At 40.2% G+C, this 17,166-nt stretch overlaps 1 protein-coding gene across 5 annotated transcripts in view; it reads left to right on the forward strand.

Annotated features, from left to right (window-relative positions):
- CHD8 (chromodomain helicase DNA binding protein 8) overlaps positions 1-8,713 on the forward strand; it is a 111,874-nt gene extending 103,161 nt beyond the window's left edge. For all 5 annotated transcript variants that reach the window (XM_075212078.1, XM_075212115.1, XM_075212097.1 and 2 more), the window contains 2 exons: positions 6,301-6,414; positions 7,581-8,713. In XM_075212078.1, the coding sequence (XP_075068179.1) occupies positions 6,301-6,414; positions 7,581-7,985 (519 nt within the window). In that variant the 3' untranslated portion in view covers positions 7,986-8,713. The remainder of the gene's footprint in view (positions 1-6,300; positions 6,415-7,580) is intronic.
- The last annotated feature ends 8,453 nt before the right edge of the window (positions 8,714-17,166 follow it).

The following is a 17,166-nucleotide window of genomic DNA, read 5'->3' on the forward strand; positions in this document are numbered from 1 at the left end:
GCGGGTTCCTCAGTTGCAAAGTTATGTTATTGCTCAATGTTGGATACTCCTCCACATCTGTATGTACGGATCGGTCAAGGCCTTTTTCTACAAATACGGTTCATCTAATGGATGCAGCGCCTTCACGGTATCTAGAGACTGAACTATAACGGAGGGATGACTTCATGCTGACCCACCTTTCAGATAAGATTCTACTTGATTCACCTCTGTTCTCCCTCATATTTTGTATATTTGCCATATTATTGTTAAGAGGGCGCTTTAATTAATTGAATACAAAGTTGGGTTATATAAAATTTGATTACCATTTATATTTCCTCTTACCGAGATGACTAGCCGGGCTTTTTCATATATAGGGAAAGCGATTCTTGTCCCTTACTAAGTATATATGTACATATATATAAATATGTGGGGTCTGATATAAGTATTCTCTCTCTTGATAATGTAATACATGTTATTTCGTTGTGTTTAGGGAGTGTAAAAACGCTATATATTTGTTTGTTATGATATCCATACTTTGAGATAGTTTCTGATGTGTGCTCATATCTCTTTATCTAATTATCCATCTTTAGACAGGGCATGGCTTGGGTTGTACATGCGGGCGGGGGTGCAGATTGACCCAGGCCGCGCACTCCAAGCTTGTGATTTTGCCGGTATTTCCCCTCTCCGGCAAAAATGTTAATCCTATATTTGGGATTATTTCTGTTTCCCCACCCCCAGAGGGGATATATAGCCCCCCCCCCCCCCCCCCCCCCCTTGCCCATTGGAACACAGCACCTGAAGACAATTACTTTGACTCAATTAAGAGGCCAGGTCATATCTGACCGGTGCCTCATAGATTGGTTACTAGTTGTACTACCTCGAATCCCTCCTCTTAAGTGATGGTTACATTTCTGTCTCAAAATGCTAGAGGGCTTAACTCCCCTGCTAAACGCAGACTGGCGTTAACATCATTTCATAAAGCGAAAGCTGACATAATAGCAATTCAAGAGACACACTTTACTGCCAAAGCCCCACCTGTCTTCAGGGACCGGCGTTTCCCTACTTGTTATACTGCGAATGGGCCCCATAAAAAATGCGGGGTTGCTATTCTACTTAGCTCTAAATGTTCTTTTAAACTTTCTACTACAGTGGAAGACAAGACGGGTAGATATCTGATAGTTATAGGACAATTGAAGGAGAAATGGATAACTTTAGTGTCACTATACGCCCCTAATTCCAGACAACTTCACTTCCTGAAAAATACTTTAGCATTGATTGAAAAGGTTAAAAGAGGCAGTTTGGTGATAATGGGTGATTTCAATCTAGTAGTAGAACCCAAATTAGACAGATCTCTAAAACCAGGATCTAAACAGTCACAATCCCCTACCATCTCGGATATGGCTCTGGGTAGACTTTTGGCCGAATTTGGATTGTATGACGTCTGGAGAACAGTTAATCCTAAAGATAGAGATTACACTTACTTCTCTACAGTTCATAATACCTACTCCAGGATTGATCTCATCCTCTTAGACAAATGGTCCTTACAAAATACACAAAAAACGCAGATTCTCCCCATGTCGTGGTCTGACCACGCTCCTGTGACATGGACATGGAAATCGAACCGAACGCCCTTTGCGCTTCGGCCATGGCAGCTGCCAGAACACCTATTACTCTCACTTGAGGCAAAATTAGAGATAAAAGATGCTATTCACTCCTTCACACAAACTAATGACCCAGCTGATACCTCGGTCTTTACTTACTGGTGCGCCCTTAAGGCGGTAGTTAGGGGCAGGATTATTCAAGTGGCTTCTAGACTACATAAGGCGACCTTGTTTCTGCAGACGAAACTAGAGGCGAAACTTAAACTTCTAGATACCCAGAACAAAACACACCCGTCCAAAGCGCTAAACCTTGAGAGAACACAGGTCAAAGCAGAATTACAAAAACTTCTTATGCAGCGTACCCAAATGGCATTATCTAAACTACGCCAAAAATATTACGTAGCGGGTAACAGAGCGAGCGGATTGCTGGCACGTAAACTTAGGGGACTGCAAGCACGGAATCGTATTAAAACCATTACGACTTCCAAGGGTGCTAAGATTACTAACCCTAAAGCCATTGCAGACTCTTTTGCAGCTTTCTATACAGACTTATATAATTTACACACCGACCTCTACCCATCAACCGACAGATCATGACATTGCCACCTTCCTGAGAGATCTCCCCCTGCCAACCATATCCCCCTCTCTCAGACAAGAACTAAATGCCCCTTGGTCCCTAGATGAGATAGATAGGGTCATCAAACAACTCCCTAAGAATAAGGCGCCTGGTCCTGACGGATACAGCAATTCATTCTTCTCCACATTTCAAGAGGTACTGTCACCTATCCTTCTCCAATTATATGAGGCCGGGACTCATTCTGGCTCCTTCCCTTCTGAGATGTTAGAATCCCATATAGTAGTTATCCCCAAACCTGGAAAAGACCCTACTGATTGCAAGAACTATCGTCCCATAGCCTTTTTAAATTCAGATGTTAAAATATTCGCAAAACTGATTGCTAACAGACTCGCTCCTATCATCCCGAAACTGATCCACCCAGATCAGGTGGGCTTTGTGACAGGTAGACAGGGACCCGATAATTTGAGGCGTATACTTCACTTAATAGAACAATGCCATAAGAATAATGATAGCATGTTACTGTTATCCCTGGATGCTGAAAAGGCGTTCGATAGGTTACACTGGTCTTATATGACTCAGGTTCTTCACACCTTCGGATTCGCTGGCAACATCTTAAAGGCCATACTATCCCTATATTCGAACCCTTCAGCGCGAGTGTATAGTGATGGATTTCTTTCTCTAAATTTCTCAATTACTAACGGGACCCGACAGGGCTGCCCCATGTCCCCTATAATATATCTGATGGCCATAGAACCGTTGGCGGCACGGATAAGACTGGACCAAAGATGCTCAGGCTTAGAGGTGAAAGAGACATCTCATTGTGTCTATTCGCTGATGACGTGCTCTTATTTGTGATTAACCCGGAGACCTCGCTGCCAGCAATCCAGGACCTGCTGTCACAGTTTGAAGTATTCAATTTATAAAGGGAGGCTTTTCCAAAGACAGAAGTGCTCCCTATAAATGTCCCGGTAGACGTATTACAGGCTTTAAAAGATAAATTTAATTACTCTTGGAAAACTACTGGACTTACTTATCTTGGAATTCAAATAACCCCTCACTTAGCTTTAATAATAGAACATAATTTCTCTATATTACATCAACAACTATTGGAGCTTATAGGCTCATGGATGTGCTTCGAGGTCTCCTGGTTAGGTAGGATCTCAGCGTTCAAAATGATGCTTCTCCCTAAATTAATGTACTTATTTCGCATGCTCCCATTTTGCCTTCCCTCGGGTCTGCTGGCCAAATTGACCTCCCTGTTGAAAACATATGTCTGGAAGTCCAAACCCCCCCGTATTGCTATGCAGCGTATGACTAGGGGGAAACGGCAAGGGGGACTGGCCCTCCCTCATTTGACAAAATATCATGAGGCTTGTATTTTATCTCAGATCCGAGACTGGTATCTCCCAGGAGGAGTGAAGCCTTGGGTAGATCTGGAGGTAGCGTCTATTCCAGAGTTCCCCTTGACAGATCTTTTATGGATACCTGTCCAGTGGAGACCCCCTGTGGAGACCTTGCCGGCTCTTATCAGAGATACATTGACTGTGTGGGATCGATTGTGCCAGAGAACCGAGGGACTGTTGCGTCCCACGACGGGTGTGTCTCTACGAATAATCGCCAAACAAATACCAGACTTGAATCTTTCTGGATGGATTGGTAGGGGTATTCGGACTCTAGGACACTTGATGGACTCGGATGGGATCTGCTCCTACTCACACCTCAGTGACCTATATTCGTTGCCCAAAGGTGACTTTTACAAATACCTTCAAATCAGGCATCTATTAACTTCCTTACCGTTGAGCATTCCGGCAATAGGCCCTCCTTTAGCCAGGTATTACTCCCCATTAACTAAAGGTAGTAGTAGAGCCAGTATTACCCTCTGGTATAAAAACTTATTGAGTCTTGATGCCGCTCCCAAATCCAAACCTCAGATCCAATGGGAATCAGACCTTCAGTTAGATTTGTCGGAGGAAGACTGGGAACATATTTTTGCCAACTCCTTTAAAATGTCCAAGTGCCTTAATCACACTGAGATGTTGGTAAAATTATTGAATAGAATATATGTTACTCCAGACAAACTTCATAAGATCTAGCCTTCTATATCCCCACTATGTTGGCGTAATTGTTCTGAGCGTGGCGATATTTTCCATGTATTTTGGTCATGCCCGGTAATAAGGCCTATATGGAATAAGGCCTTTCAATTGATAAGCTCAGTCCTTCGTCACTCGGTCCTCCCCACACCAGAGTTAGCTTTATTGCAATATTATCCCCCCTCTCTTCCCAGTTGGGATAGATACGTGACAGGCCAGATACTGATAGCAACCAAAGCAGCTATAGCCCAGGCCTGGAAGCAGCCTCTTCCCCCTACTCTGGCCAAGATAATCTCCAAAATTAATTTCAATTTTGAAATGGAAACCCTGGGTGTCCCATATTCCACGTCAACATCGTCCCCGCTGACTAAGTGGAGAGCCTGGCATAATTATGTGACAGATGGGGAGGGAAATCCATCACGCTCACTTACCTCACCCTCTAATGACAACGACGCTGGTGAATGATCTTTTGTTTGATGGGGTGTAAAGTATTAATCAAGCCGAATGTACACAACGTATAGTCAATTGCATTGAATTTTGACGCTGTATTTTTTCTCAAGGATATTGTGTATGTGTTCCATCCCCTTTATGTACCCTTTCCCTCTTTTTTTTTTTCTGTACCCCTTTTGAAAAACCTTGAAAAAACCAATAAAAATTTTACTCGTTAAAAAAAAAACTGCATTAGGATGTAAGGGCTTACTTTGCCACCCTGCCTGTCTGCCACCACTAGGCTCATTCACAGCTGTCTGGAACTACTTTCTTCTGTGTATTGTGTGTAGCATCTCTTTGCTCTTTCCTCCTGATCGCTTACTCTGGTTTGTGCCTGCAGGGTAGCAAAAAGCGTCTGCACTGGGTTTAAAACAATACAGCCAGGAGATGAATTACAGTGGTAGCTCTTGTATATCACAGGATTTCAGCAAATCTAGTGCAGGAATGTCGCAAGATCTTTAGGAATAGTGGGTTGGGACTTGGATCTTTTTCATTGAGTGTTGATTGGCAACTTAAGATGGAGAACCATTGGGCTTTCAGGTTGTAAGTGTTGCGCTTTGAATGTAAAAAGGAAATATAGCACAGGTTATCATCTCCGATACGGAAGATGAATAGAGCACGTTACTATGGGGTAGTGAGCTTGGGGAGTACACACACTTCCTCCTTATCCCTCTCCCTCCCTGTGGGCTGTGGCAGCACACTTGCATAAATGGGAAACTACAAGCTCTGCCCCACTTTAGTCGTGAGTGCTGAGGAAATAAAAAAGAACATTAAGGAATTTAAGCACATTTAAGTGCTTCTGATAAAGTTTAACAATAAGTTATAATAAACATAACCGAATCATTATTTTTAAGTAATTTATTTGTATGGGGTGTCAATGCATATAGCAGGGGTTGTTTTGTTTGTAAGAATCAATTTGCTGTGTGGTGGAGTATGCTTTTTCTACATGGTATCAAAATTTGGTCAGGTGTGTGGTCTTAATGTTTATTTCAGACATTTCTATTTCTGTATAAAGTTTTGTACAACATGAGAGCATGCAGAAGCTGACCTCTTTCCAAGTTGGCAAGATACACAAGCTAGAGATATAAAATATTCCCAGTCATGAAGGGGATATTGACATGACTGCTTCTATTAGTTCAGACTATGACAAAACTACAGAGTTTTTCTTTGGCCGATGCAGGTTACCTTCATCTTTACGAGGCTAAATGACACAGAGCATTATTTAATACAGGTAAATTAATGTAATAATAATGCTTAATTAACCAATTTCTAATAGTAATTGGCATAAAAATCTGCCTCGTCGAACAACCACAGTACACCGTGGAATCGATCAATGGCAAATATGGTTCTACATTAAATTTGTAAAAAACTGAATTGAGAACAATAGTTTTATGAAGTATAACTTTACAGGAAACAGAAGATAATGGTTCACTTGGCTTTTTTTGGCAGTACTCACAGTTGCATACTATTAACGTGTTGCACTTTTTGGAAGGCTCTGGCTATACCAGGAACATCCAGATTCATAGCAGTGGCACATGTTTATCTCTCTCCTTTTTGCACACAGTATATGGAGGATCGGAGGAAACGCAAGAAACACCGGAGCAAGAAGTCAAGATCTTCAGCAGCACTTGGAGTTGCGAGTACTATGCAGACATCCCACCATCACAATGGAAAAAAGGTGAGAGAACAGGCCCATGTATATGCAGCATGATTGCTTTAGCTAGATTTTCATTTTAGGATTTGGAAAAGCCAGTGTTACAAGATTTGTTAGGTTTGTGTATGCCGTTAAGACTTGGTCATAAGTAGTATATTCTAGAATATGATCTGAATAACTTTAGGATATGAGGTTTCAGATTTATGTCACACTTAACACATGTAGAATATTTTATTGGGGTTTTTTCGGTTTGTTTTTTAATAAACATAGAATAGAAATTTGGAATTACAATCATCGCAATTGATCCCTCATTCGGAACAAGTGTAATCCTTTAAAAGAATCCTGTGTTCCGAAATGACAGGTGTAATAATATGTAGGATAGATCGGACACATTCCTTCACCCGTATTATACACACTTCTCGGAATACCGACAGTTCATATATGATTTCTTATACTCTGAGCTTGTCCCACAAAGTATAAAACTTAGAGTGTACTCGCCTTATATTTATGTAGGGGGTGCTTGTGTTTGAACTCCCAAACAATCTCGATCCACCCCAGGTTGTCAGCACCATTGGTAATCACTCATCGCATGAGAGAAAAAGAACAATCTCTAGTGCAATACGTAGTATAAAAGCACTCATATTTAATGAAAAACAATAAAATTCATAAAACTGTCATATGCACAAAAGATTGTGGTTGCTCGTACCAGATAGCAGAAACATGGAGCGCATAACACATCGTAAACAAACCTGTCCAGAAATGTTTTAGCGATTCCTCTGCCTACCTGGGATAATCTTCATCTTATGCAATCAACTCTCCCGTGCTATTTTTCCAACGCGTTTTGACTATCCACTTCAGTCTTTTTCAAGGTAATCCTACCTGGGGATAATCTTCACCCGTGTGTATAATACGGGTGAAGAAATTTGCCCGATCTATCCTACATATTATTACACTGTTATTTCGGAATACAGGATTCTTTTAAAAGATTACACTTGTTCCGAATGAGAGATCAATTGCGCTGATTGTAATTCCAAATTTCTATTCTGTGTATTATTTAGCTGACAAGTTGTGTACCCTTGTCTTTTGGAATTTAATCGAGCTGTAATTGTACATTAAGCTCTGAATACTGATCATACCATTGTAGTATTTTAATAAACATTTAACTAACACTTTTTTGTTTCTTTTTTCAGTCTTCTCTCCCAGAAAATACATTTGATACTCAACACCTCCCCACATCAGCCAAGAAGAGAAAGAAACGTCCTCCTTCCAAGATAATAATGCCATCTGCGCTACACGGAGCTGGGGACTCTTGTCACACCTTTTCCCGGGACCCTAGACCAGAGCCCAGTGCTAATTCTCTGCGGGCCATGTATGGGGGGGCAGGCGGAGGAATACTGCACCAAACTGGACTTAGTGGGATGGGATTACCACGTTTTCACCCTCTGCATGCAGCTTCTGCAAGTAGAATTCAAGGACCTACATTTGGTGACGAATTGCAGGGCTATGAGCCCCCACAACAACACTTCTCTCTGCTTGATGACCCTATGATGCCAGCAAATTCTTCCTCCAGTGATGATGACTTAGACCGGCCCTGATAAGACCCTTCCCCTAGTGGGATCCATGAACAACTCAGTGAAGTAGGGTCAAAGCCCTTCTATATAGATATGTTACCGCCTTCTCACAAATAGCCTGTTTTTTGGGGGATTTTTTTATTTTATATTTTTATTTCTATTTTTTTTCCCCCTCCCCATTTCAGGACTCCACGACTCTTTCCGGCCCCAAGTCCAAGGATCCTCCGACGCAGGATTCACACTGGATCAGAAGGGACAAATTAATAATTTTTTTTTTTATTTAATATTATTGACTCTATATTGCTGGAAGGGGCCTTGTACCACACTAGCACATAACAGGTTCTAGGACATAATGAAAAGTCTTACAGGGCAATAAGGCACTTCAGGATCTGGGTGACAAGGTCCCTGTCCCATTTAGGGTTCTCCACTATTCACCCAGGCTTGATGTGCATTACTCCCATAGGTCACGTATATGGGAATAACATGAATTGGATTTGTTGCAGTAAGAGTACGGCAACCTGTTATCTTACACAGGACATGAAATCTTTGCAAAGCAGAGTTAAACCTGTGCAAATGTATGAGGGAGGGAATGGGCACTTTGTTTGTGTGTACATGCGGGACCTGACACTGAGGAGTTGAAGCTGCATTTTGTAGGGTGCAAGGGGGCTACCAGCCTTCACTTTCCCTCCTCAGTCCGTGAGAAATCAATAAATTCCTTGATTTAATATAAAGTCTTTTCTGGAATTGAAAAATGTGTACAGTGTGTTTCTCATCTGACTATATATTATCCCTGCATAAATGCCTACACACAGAACTAAAAACCCATTGCATGACCTTGTTTTTTTTTCCCCCTGTGTCCGCTGCTACTGGTAATGCCCCTGGCTTTATTTGTTAAAGAGCCAACTGCTGCTAAAATGGTTAGTTTCACCTCATCGCCTTATTACAGCTATATCTTTATTTTAATAAGATAACCAATTTAAGTGCACCAATTAGTGGTGTTTGGAAAGAGCAAGGGTTGCTTTAACTCTGCCTTAACCCTGACTCTCCACACATAGAAAATTCCAAATGTGATCAGAACTAACGTAAAGATAAATACTGCTGTCAGATATGGGGTTTGTTTGTTTTTGTTACAAAAAAGAAAGTTGTAGAATGCACATATCTCTAGCAAATGTCAACCCCAATCAGAAGCATGCACAGTTGTGAGGGTGTTAAACATGAAATGGCAATTTTCTCATTTCACATTACAAATTGCTACGGTATGATCACATTTTATATGAATACATGATGAAACTGAGAATTAAGTAATGGTTACATTGGGTGGTAGACCCCAAAAAGTTTTGAAATGGTATAAAGTGTAGTGAAATATGAGTTATGTTGATTACTTGGTAAAGGGGACTTCATAGTGTGCTATCCAATGTATGTGAAGCTTAATGTTCTATGCTTCATGCAGTAGATATGGTGAACTTGAGTTCAGGTAAGACAGTAGAGCTCATTTAGCAGGTTTGATATGGAGATATGAGGCTTGGCAAAAGTCAGTAACACATCTGCATATTGGTGTACTTTATGCTGTTAAGGGTCAGCTTTCATACAAGAAAAATAATAGTTACATATTCTCGCTGTAAATTTTTCCATGACTAATGCAAATATTAGGTGGGACAAAGGGCATCCTAGTCTAGTACTATGACCAATTTGAAAAGAAAAAGGTAAACTCACTGGCTAATACATATGCCAAGGTGGACCCAGGTCTGAATCTTTGCAGACAAGTCTTATACCTACATTAAGAAAAAGAGACATCTGTAACTGCTACAGATACTAGGGCTTTGGCCTGTTTTGGGATTCATAACCATCTCCACCCTAGAGGTGGCCCAGTCAAACCTGGAGCCCTGCACAATGGAGTTAGACAAATTTCTTATAGGGCGGTAAACCCATTGGATCTATGCGCCTATGTGTTCTTAAGTTCACTGATAGCATGGGCAATCTCTCCCATAAATATCTTTTAATGAGATGTCCAGATGACTCTGATCAGAGGTCTTGATGGAGTGGCTGCTTGTTGAAAGGAAAACCATGACTTATACCACGATTACAGAGGGTTTTAGTTAAGTGGATGAGGGCTTATTTTGTTTTTTTGAGTGTAGACTAAATTTATTGCAGCCGCTATGATTCTCTTTGTTATTTTTTTTTTTTTTTTGTTGAAATAATTAAATCATAGCAAAATGTTACAAGGGATAAAGGCCTGGTGAACATGGTCAAGTTTTAAGTACTCTAGAGCTCTGTCGAGACTGTTCTCTGAAGCGACTCTCCAGGGATGAAGGCACAGCCTTTACATTAACCAATTCTGGTCTGTTTTGGTTCATATTGAGGGGTATATTTATCAAGTTATGAATTACGGATTACCATTTTTTATTTTTTTTCTTTAAACGGCAATTTTATTAAAGACACAGCTTTCCCTTTGATAATTGTGATTTTAAAAATGATGACAAACCACCGAGAATCATTACGTATCCAACTGTGGATACATTTACCCTTTTTTTTTATCTCTCCTGGATTGATTTTCCAAATCCTGGAGGTTGTCTTTGACAGTTTGAAGTTCTGTAAATATAAAAAGACACTATCCATCAGGATGTCACTTTGTATTTTTTGTTCCAATGATTTGTTTCTGGCTCCTAATGTTATCTCTGACTTGTATTTGTATAGTAGTCTGAATTTCTCTCTGAATTGTTAATTTGATCTCCTTCATTAGTTCAGATACTGAATAATTGAGATGACCTCCTCGGGGTTCAGAATAAGTGGCTTCTGTTGTATGGGATTTGGCTTTCAGACTTTTAATTGGTATACGAGCTAATGTTACAGGCGATATATACCATTGCAATATATGTATGGAGAGACTTCAGGCTTTACAGTAGAATAACTGGGACCCTGTAATTTTAAGAAAAACTATTGTGGGCCTCCAGCCAATCCTTCCATAGGTACTGTTTACTTTTTTGGTTAGGCATAAAAGCAGTGTGTGATTTCAACCCGCAGAGAAGGTCGATTTGGTTGCACACATAGCGCTGCCCACTGTAGCATCTGAACTCCTCTCTTTTATAATTGAGTTAGTTGTCTGTGGATGTTCGATGGAGACCGGATGATGCCTAGTAGGAAAAAATTAGCATTTTAGGCATTAATGGTGGCTGGCATTCAGACTGCATCCTTTCATTATTCTGTGGTAAACTAACTCTATGATTTACACCTCCCACAGTTCCCTGCATCATGAGATGTGTGACTCTACGACCTCCTCTTCAAATAGAATATGTAACATTGTAGGAACAACAATGGGGTAAAAAGGGGTTGGGCAGGGGAGAAATAACAGAGAAAAGCACAGTACTAAGCTACATAGCCTTGGAACTTGGGATGTGATTTAGACACACTCTTACCTGATGATGACAACTGGTGTTTGTAACCCATAGTTCCACCAGTGAGTCCTAACCCGGAGGCAGGATCATAGCCCTAGTGCACCGTGATATCAAGCGACCATCTCTTGGCAGGTTTCATAAGTTCAGGAAGGCCTCATATGTTTGTGTTATTATGCGATAATTTCTCCAATAAGTGATTGGCGGAGCGCACTGCCCTCTGCTAGGCCGTTGGATTGGGCATATAACTGACTCCTAGTGACATCTTTGATATTCCAGGTGTGTGCAAATTCTCTGAATTATTTGCTCATGAATTGATAAATTTAATAAATTTATACAATAAGTTATTTTGACTAGTGGTGCAGTGCACCTGATGTATATCATTGTAAATGTGTTGATATTTGTATTGATTTTAGGTAGTTTGTTATTGTGGCTGATCACAAGTACCTCTAACTGGTGTGTAAACAGCCCTTATAAGAACCCTTTAAGAGCAATAAACCATTACTGCGTTTAAGATTTTGCCTGATGCCTATTGCCTGCTGTAACAAACATGTGTCAACACTTCAGTCTGTTCCCAGACTGTCATATATTGAACCAAGCGTCTGTGTCAATGCTCTGCCCCGCTGTACAGCAGTCCTGAATCAACAAAAAGGCACTGCAATATATTTCAACTACCCAGAGGTAAGCTGTGCCAGTGAAGAAGGTTGGTGCTGGCCACAACTATTCTACAACTAGTGTGCAGGTGACACCAGTAAGAGTGGACCATAACGACGTAATACTGACAAAATAATCGGGGTTTATAATTGGTGATAACCGTGGCAATAAAAGGACAGGTTGGCAGAGTAAGCCCATCCTGTCATACTCAGACTTTTTTGAGATAGGGTAAGTAGTCTATCAAAATAGTGTGAGTCCACTAGCACCAGGAGTTCGACCACAGTGAGTGACTGGCATGTCAGGGATCTTGTGCAGGTGCAGTGGTTCTTTGAAATGCACTCATATTGCACCAAATTAGGGTGCACAGCTTGAAAGGTTTCCAAGGTCACTATAGACAGATGACCAGAACATGGTTTCACTTGCTCTCTGCTTCGTGGGCAAGGGGTTGTTGATGAAGTTGAATGTAATATATTTGGAGTGAATATGGTGTGATGAACCTTTGATATCGCAGTAGTTTTCGATCATTTTCTGTCCGTTCATCCCTCAAAGTCATAGAAAGGACATATGTTGGATGAATGTTGCAATTCTTTCAAAGAATCCGGCCAGCCATTCTTGACAAACCTGTGGTGTGACCTTGCAGTACACGATGTGGAAATTGTAGCTCCGCACAAGTGAAATTAAGATTCGTTAATTGCTACTGTTAATAAATTGACTGCCGTAGCCAAAAGGTTGACTGTTCTTGAGTGGTCAGTTTATGCATGCAGGTCAACTTGATGTAGCAGGAGCTTGAATGTAATGTGTTTCGCACCAGTGTGTACTTATATTTTAACAATCTTGTTATGTATGAAACCGGAGACTTGTAAAGATTTCACCTCTGTGAGATTAGGCCTACACTTTCACAGTGTATGTGAATGTTTTCTTGATGTGCCCATTGCTACTTTCTGTGGAAGCCTTCCCACCATGATCTACCTTGACTTATAACACTTCACATAGTGGTTCCACTTTCTGCATGAATTGCACCACTTGTTGCAGACTGGACAATTTGTAGCATTCAGGCAGGTGATGCCCATTACACTGTTGGCATTGTATGTGATGTAGTGGAGCGTGTTGCATGTACTTCTGACTCCCGCTTCAATGCCACTGTGCACCTATTGACTTTCATTGAGCATAAATATTTTAATGGCAATTTCTAGTGCAAGTCCCTTTTCCCTCAAGAACTGTGTCTGGGCAATATAATTTTGAATGCTACATACAATCCAGTTTCTTATTAGCTCACTAGTGATATCACCAGAATTGCATTATCTTATGGACACACATGATTGTATAGACTCTTCACGTTTTTTATTTGTAGTATTAAAGGCGTGTTTTTCTATTACATTTTTTACTGGAAGGCCACTTCTTCAAATTTCTTAAGTAGCATATCAGGTTTTCTCTATTTTCCACTTGCTCAAAAACAATGTGTCTGATTGTTCTACTGCCTCTGCGCAAGCTAGGTTAGCTGTAGAATAGTTTTTGGTTTTTTTAATAATTTCTTCTAGAAAATTGTTTAATATTAAAACAATATAATGTGTTGTGCAGTGCATATAAAACTCAAAAAGCAGGAAAAATAGTATCCTATTCAACACTTAAATCCTTAAATGGGCCGCACAAATGTATTGGGAACATTTTAGAAGTGGTTAATAATTAAATTCAAGCAGGTAATCTGCCTTCCTTTTGAAACTGTATTCAGTAGTAGCAGGTGCCTTCAATACAAAGATCACTCATTAAACAACCTTGAATAGAGAAAATAACTTTCTCTTGTTTTTGTGTCAATGTATATACTGCGTTCAGCATAGAGAAAAGAAGCAGAGCCACAGAACTTTCCAAGGAGGTCAGACAGAAAATTGTAGCCAATCATGTACAATCTCAAGAGGACAACTCAATCGCCAGAGACCTTGATGTTCATGTTTTACTGTACATAGTTATTAGGAAGTTTAAGGCCCATCACCCTGAAAGTTATATTTGGACGAAGACTGCAATGGAAGATTGTTCGACTGGTGGAGAAAGCAGTTTGATCATATGCCAAACAAATTTAAGCTGACATGAGATATGACCGTTTAAATTCACACTATTCAGACACTGGACAGTTCTTACGTGGCCAACAATGAGTCTAGATCTAAATCCCATAGGACATCTGTGGAGAGATCTGAAATTAGCAGTTGGGAGAAGGCAGCTTCAAATCTGGGAGAACTGAAGTTTGCACAAAAAGAGTGGACTATACTGCCACTAGAGTGGTGCAGGAAGCGCATCCATGCTTCTAGGAACTGGTTGTTTGCAAATATTTTGACCAAAGGCTATGCTGTCAAAAATTACATCTAGGGTGACCATAATTTTTGTCAAGGCCATTTTTTTTCATTTACTGATTTATAAGGGTATACAATATTAGAATTATAATAAAAAAAAAGTTCTGTATAACCGATTTGTGGAGACCAAATACCATTTCCTATAAACAGAAGGTGGAATTAATAGTAGTGCGTTTTTTTGAAAAAAGTGCAAGGGTGCCAATATTTTTCCCTTTACCATTTTTGATTTCTGAGTCCTTTAATGCAGTCGACATGCCATTCCTTGAATTTAAGCGAGTAGTCTGCAATATTTTCATCAAACACAGAGGGACAATGTTTGTAGCGAATGAATTTTGTTTACAGCCATCTATATGTCCTATGGGTAGTGCACGAGATGGGTGAAGTACAGGAACTAACAGTGTCTCACCTCCCAGACTTCACTGTAGACCACTGTAATGCATCACAGGATGCATAACTCTACAATATTCATGTTTCAGGTGCACACTGCTCAGAATTCTATATCATAACTTTCAAATGTGTAAGTTGGTAGGGTTAACATAATTTGAAAAAGACAATGCACATGTATCACAGGAAGCCAGATAGACGTTTTTTTATTAAATTGTGCTACAATTATTTTAATTTACTTTTTAGGCTTCTCTGGGCAATGTTATGTTTATGGGAGAGATTTGAAGTGGTCTGATGTTGTTATAGGGTGTCAAAGGCTTATGATTAACTGTGACAACATTCAATCATGTGCTTGTGACACTGGAGACATACACCCTTTTCATACTGCTCCCAGAAAAGCTGGCGCATGGCCAGACACCTTATTTATTTAATGTTCACCCTCATTCAGTACTTAATCACATTCTCTTCCCATCGCTCATCTTCCATTTTGTTAATTTTTTTCAAGTGAAATATTTTGAAATTTATTTCAAATGATACACACACATAACCACAACTCTCTATTAAGAACTAACTACTTGTTAAACCTAAATTGAACTAAGGTACCAATATGCTAGTGCACATGCTTTCATATCAATATTATTCCAATATGTTTATAGAGGATAATTTTCAATCATTCTTAGATGAAATATTACACAGTAAAGTCTATATCAGTATTTGTGCATGAGGAGATAGGGAGAATAAATATAAACCATCCAAAACACATGCCAGACAATGCAACAATTTATTAAACATACAGGTTTAAGACAGACTTGAAAACATGAGTGCACCTCAATCTGGCTCATCATCCTGAGACTGGATCGCACATCTTGACCTGGAGCACCATGATCAAATTTTGTTGTATTACTATAGATTTCCTACTAGTAAAAGGCTAGTGCCCTTTTATGAAAACATGGGGGTTCTCCTGCAGTCTGTCTGTGCCATGATAACCTGGGTCAGACGTGTGTTTGTATGTATATATGTATATATATGTATGTGTGTGTGTGGATGTATGTATATATATATATATATATATATATATATATATATATATATATATATATATATATATATATATATATATATATATATTTATTTTACATTCATGGCCAAAAGTTTTGAGAATGACACAAGTATTGGTATTCACAAAGTTTGCTGCTTCAGTGGTTTTAGACCTTTTTGTGAGATGTTGCTATGGTATACTGAAGTAAAATTACAAGCATTTCAGAAGTGTCAAAGGCTTTTAGTGACAATTACATTATATGTATGCCAAGTCAATATTTGCAGTGTTGACCCTTCTTTTTGAAGACTACTGCAATTCGCCCTGGCATAGTGTCAATCAACTTCTGGGCCACATACTGACTGATGGCCACTCATTCTTGCCTTATCAATGTTTGGAGTTTGTCAGAATTTGTGGGTTTTTGTTTGTCCACCCGCCTCTTGAGGATTGACCACAAGTTCTCAATGGGATTAAAATCTGGGGAGTTTCCTGGCCATGATCCCAAAATTTCTATGTTTTGATCCCCGAGCAACTTAGTTATTACTTTTGCCTTATGACAAGGTGCTCCCATCATGCTGGAAAAGGCATTGCTCATCACCAAACTGTTGGATGGTTGGGAGAAGTTGTTCTTGGAGTATGTTTTGGTACCATTGTTAATTCATGGCTGCGTTCCTAGTCAAAATTGTGATTTGAGATCACTCCCTTGACTGAGAATCAACCCCACACATGAATGGTCTCATGATGCTTTACTGTTGGCATAACACAGGACTGATGGTAGTGCTCACCTTTCCGTTAAACAAGTGTTTTTCCAGATGTCCCAAACAATCTGAAAGGGGATTCAACAGAGAAAATGACTTTACCCCAGTTCTCAGCAGGCCAATCCCTGTACCTTTTGCAGAATATCAGTCTGTCCCTGATGTTTTTCCTGGAGAGAAGTGGCTTCTTTACTGGCCTTCTTGACACTAGGTCATACTCCAAAAGTCTTCGCCTCACTGTGCGGGCAGAGGCACTCACACCTGCCTGCTGCCATTCCTGAGCAAGCTCTGCACTGGTGGGAGTGGGCTCACTCACAATTTTGCATAAGAACACAGCAATGAATAAAGAATGGTACCAAAACATACTCCAAGAGCAACTTCTCCCAACCATCCAAGAACAGTTTGGTGACGAATAATGCCTTTTTCAGCATGATGAAGCATCTTGGTGTAGGAAGGAGGGTTTTGGATTCTTAGAGCACTGGGCTGATTTCTCGGTCAGTTGCCATCTTTATTGCCGAGATGGATTGCACTTTAATGAGGAGGGGGCTGCTGTGCTAGAGGGGAGGATGGTCAGAAGTTTGGTGGAGATTTTAAACTAGGCTGTGGGGGGGAGGGGCAAACATGTTTTTATGGGATTGACATTGA

This window comes from Mixophyes fleayi, chromosome 1 (genome assembly GCF_038048845.1).
Source record: "Mixophyes fleayi isolate aMixFle1 chromosome 1, aMixFle1.hap1, whole genome shotgun sequence".
Taxonomy (NCBI): domain Eukaryota; kingdom Metazoa; phylum Chordata; class Amphibia; order Anura; family Limnodynastidae; genus Mixophyes; species Mixophyes fleayi.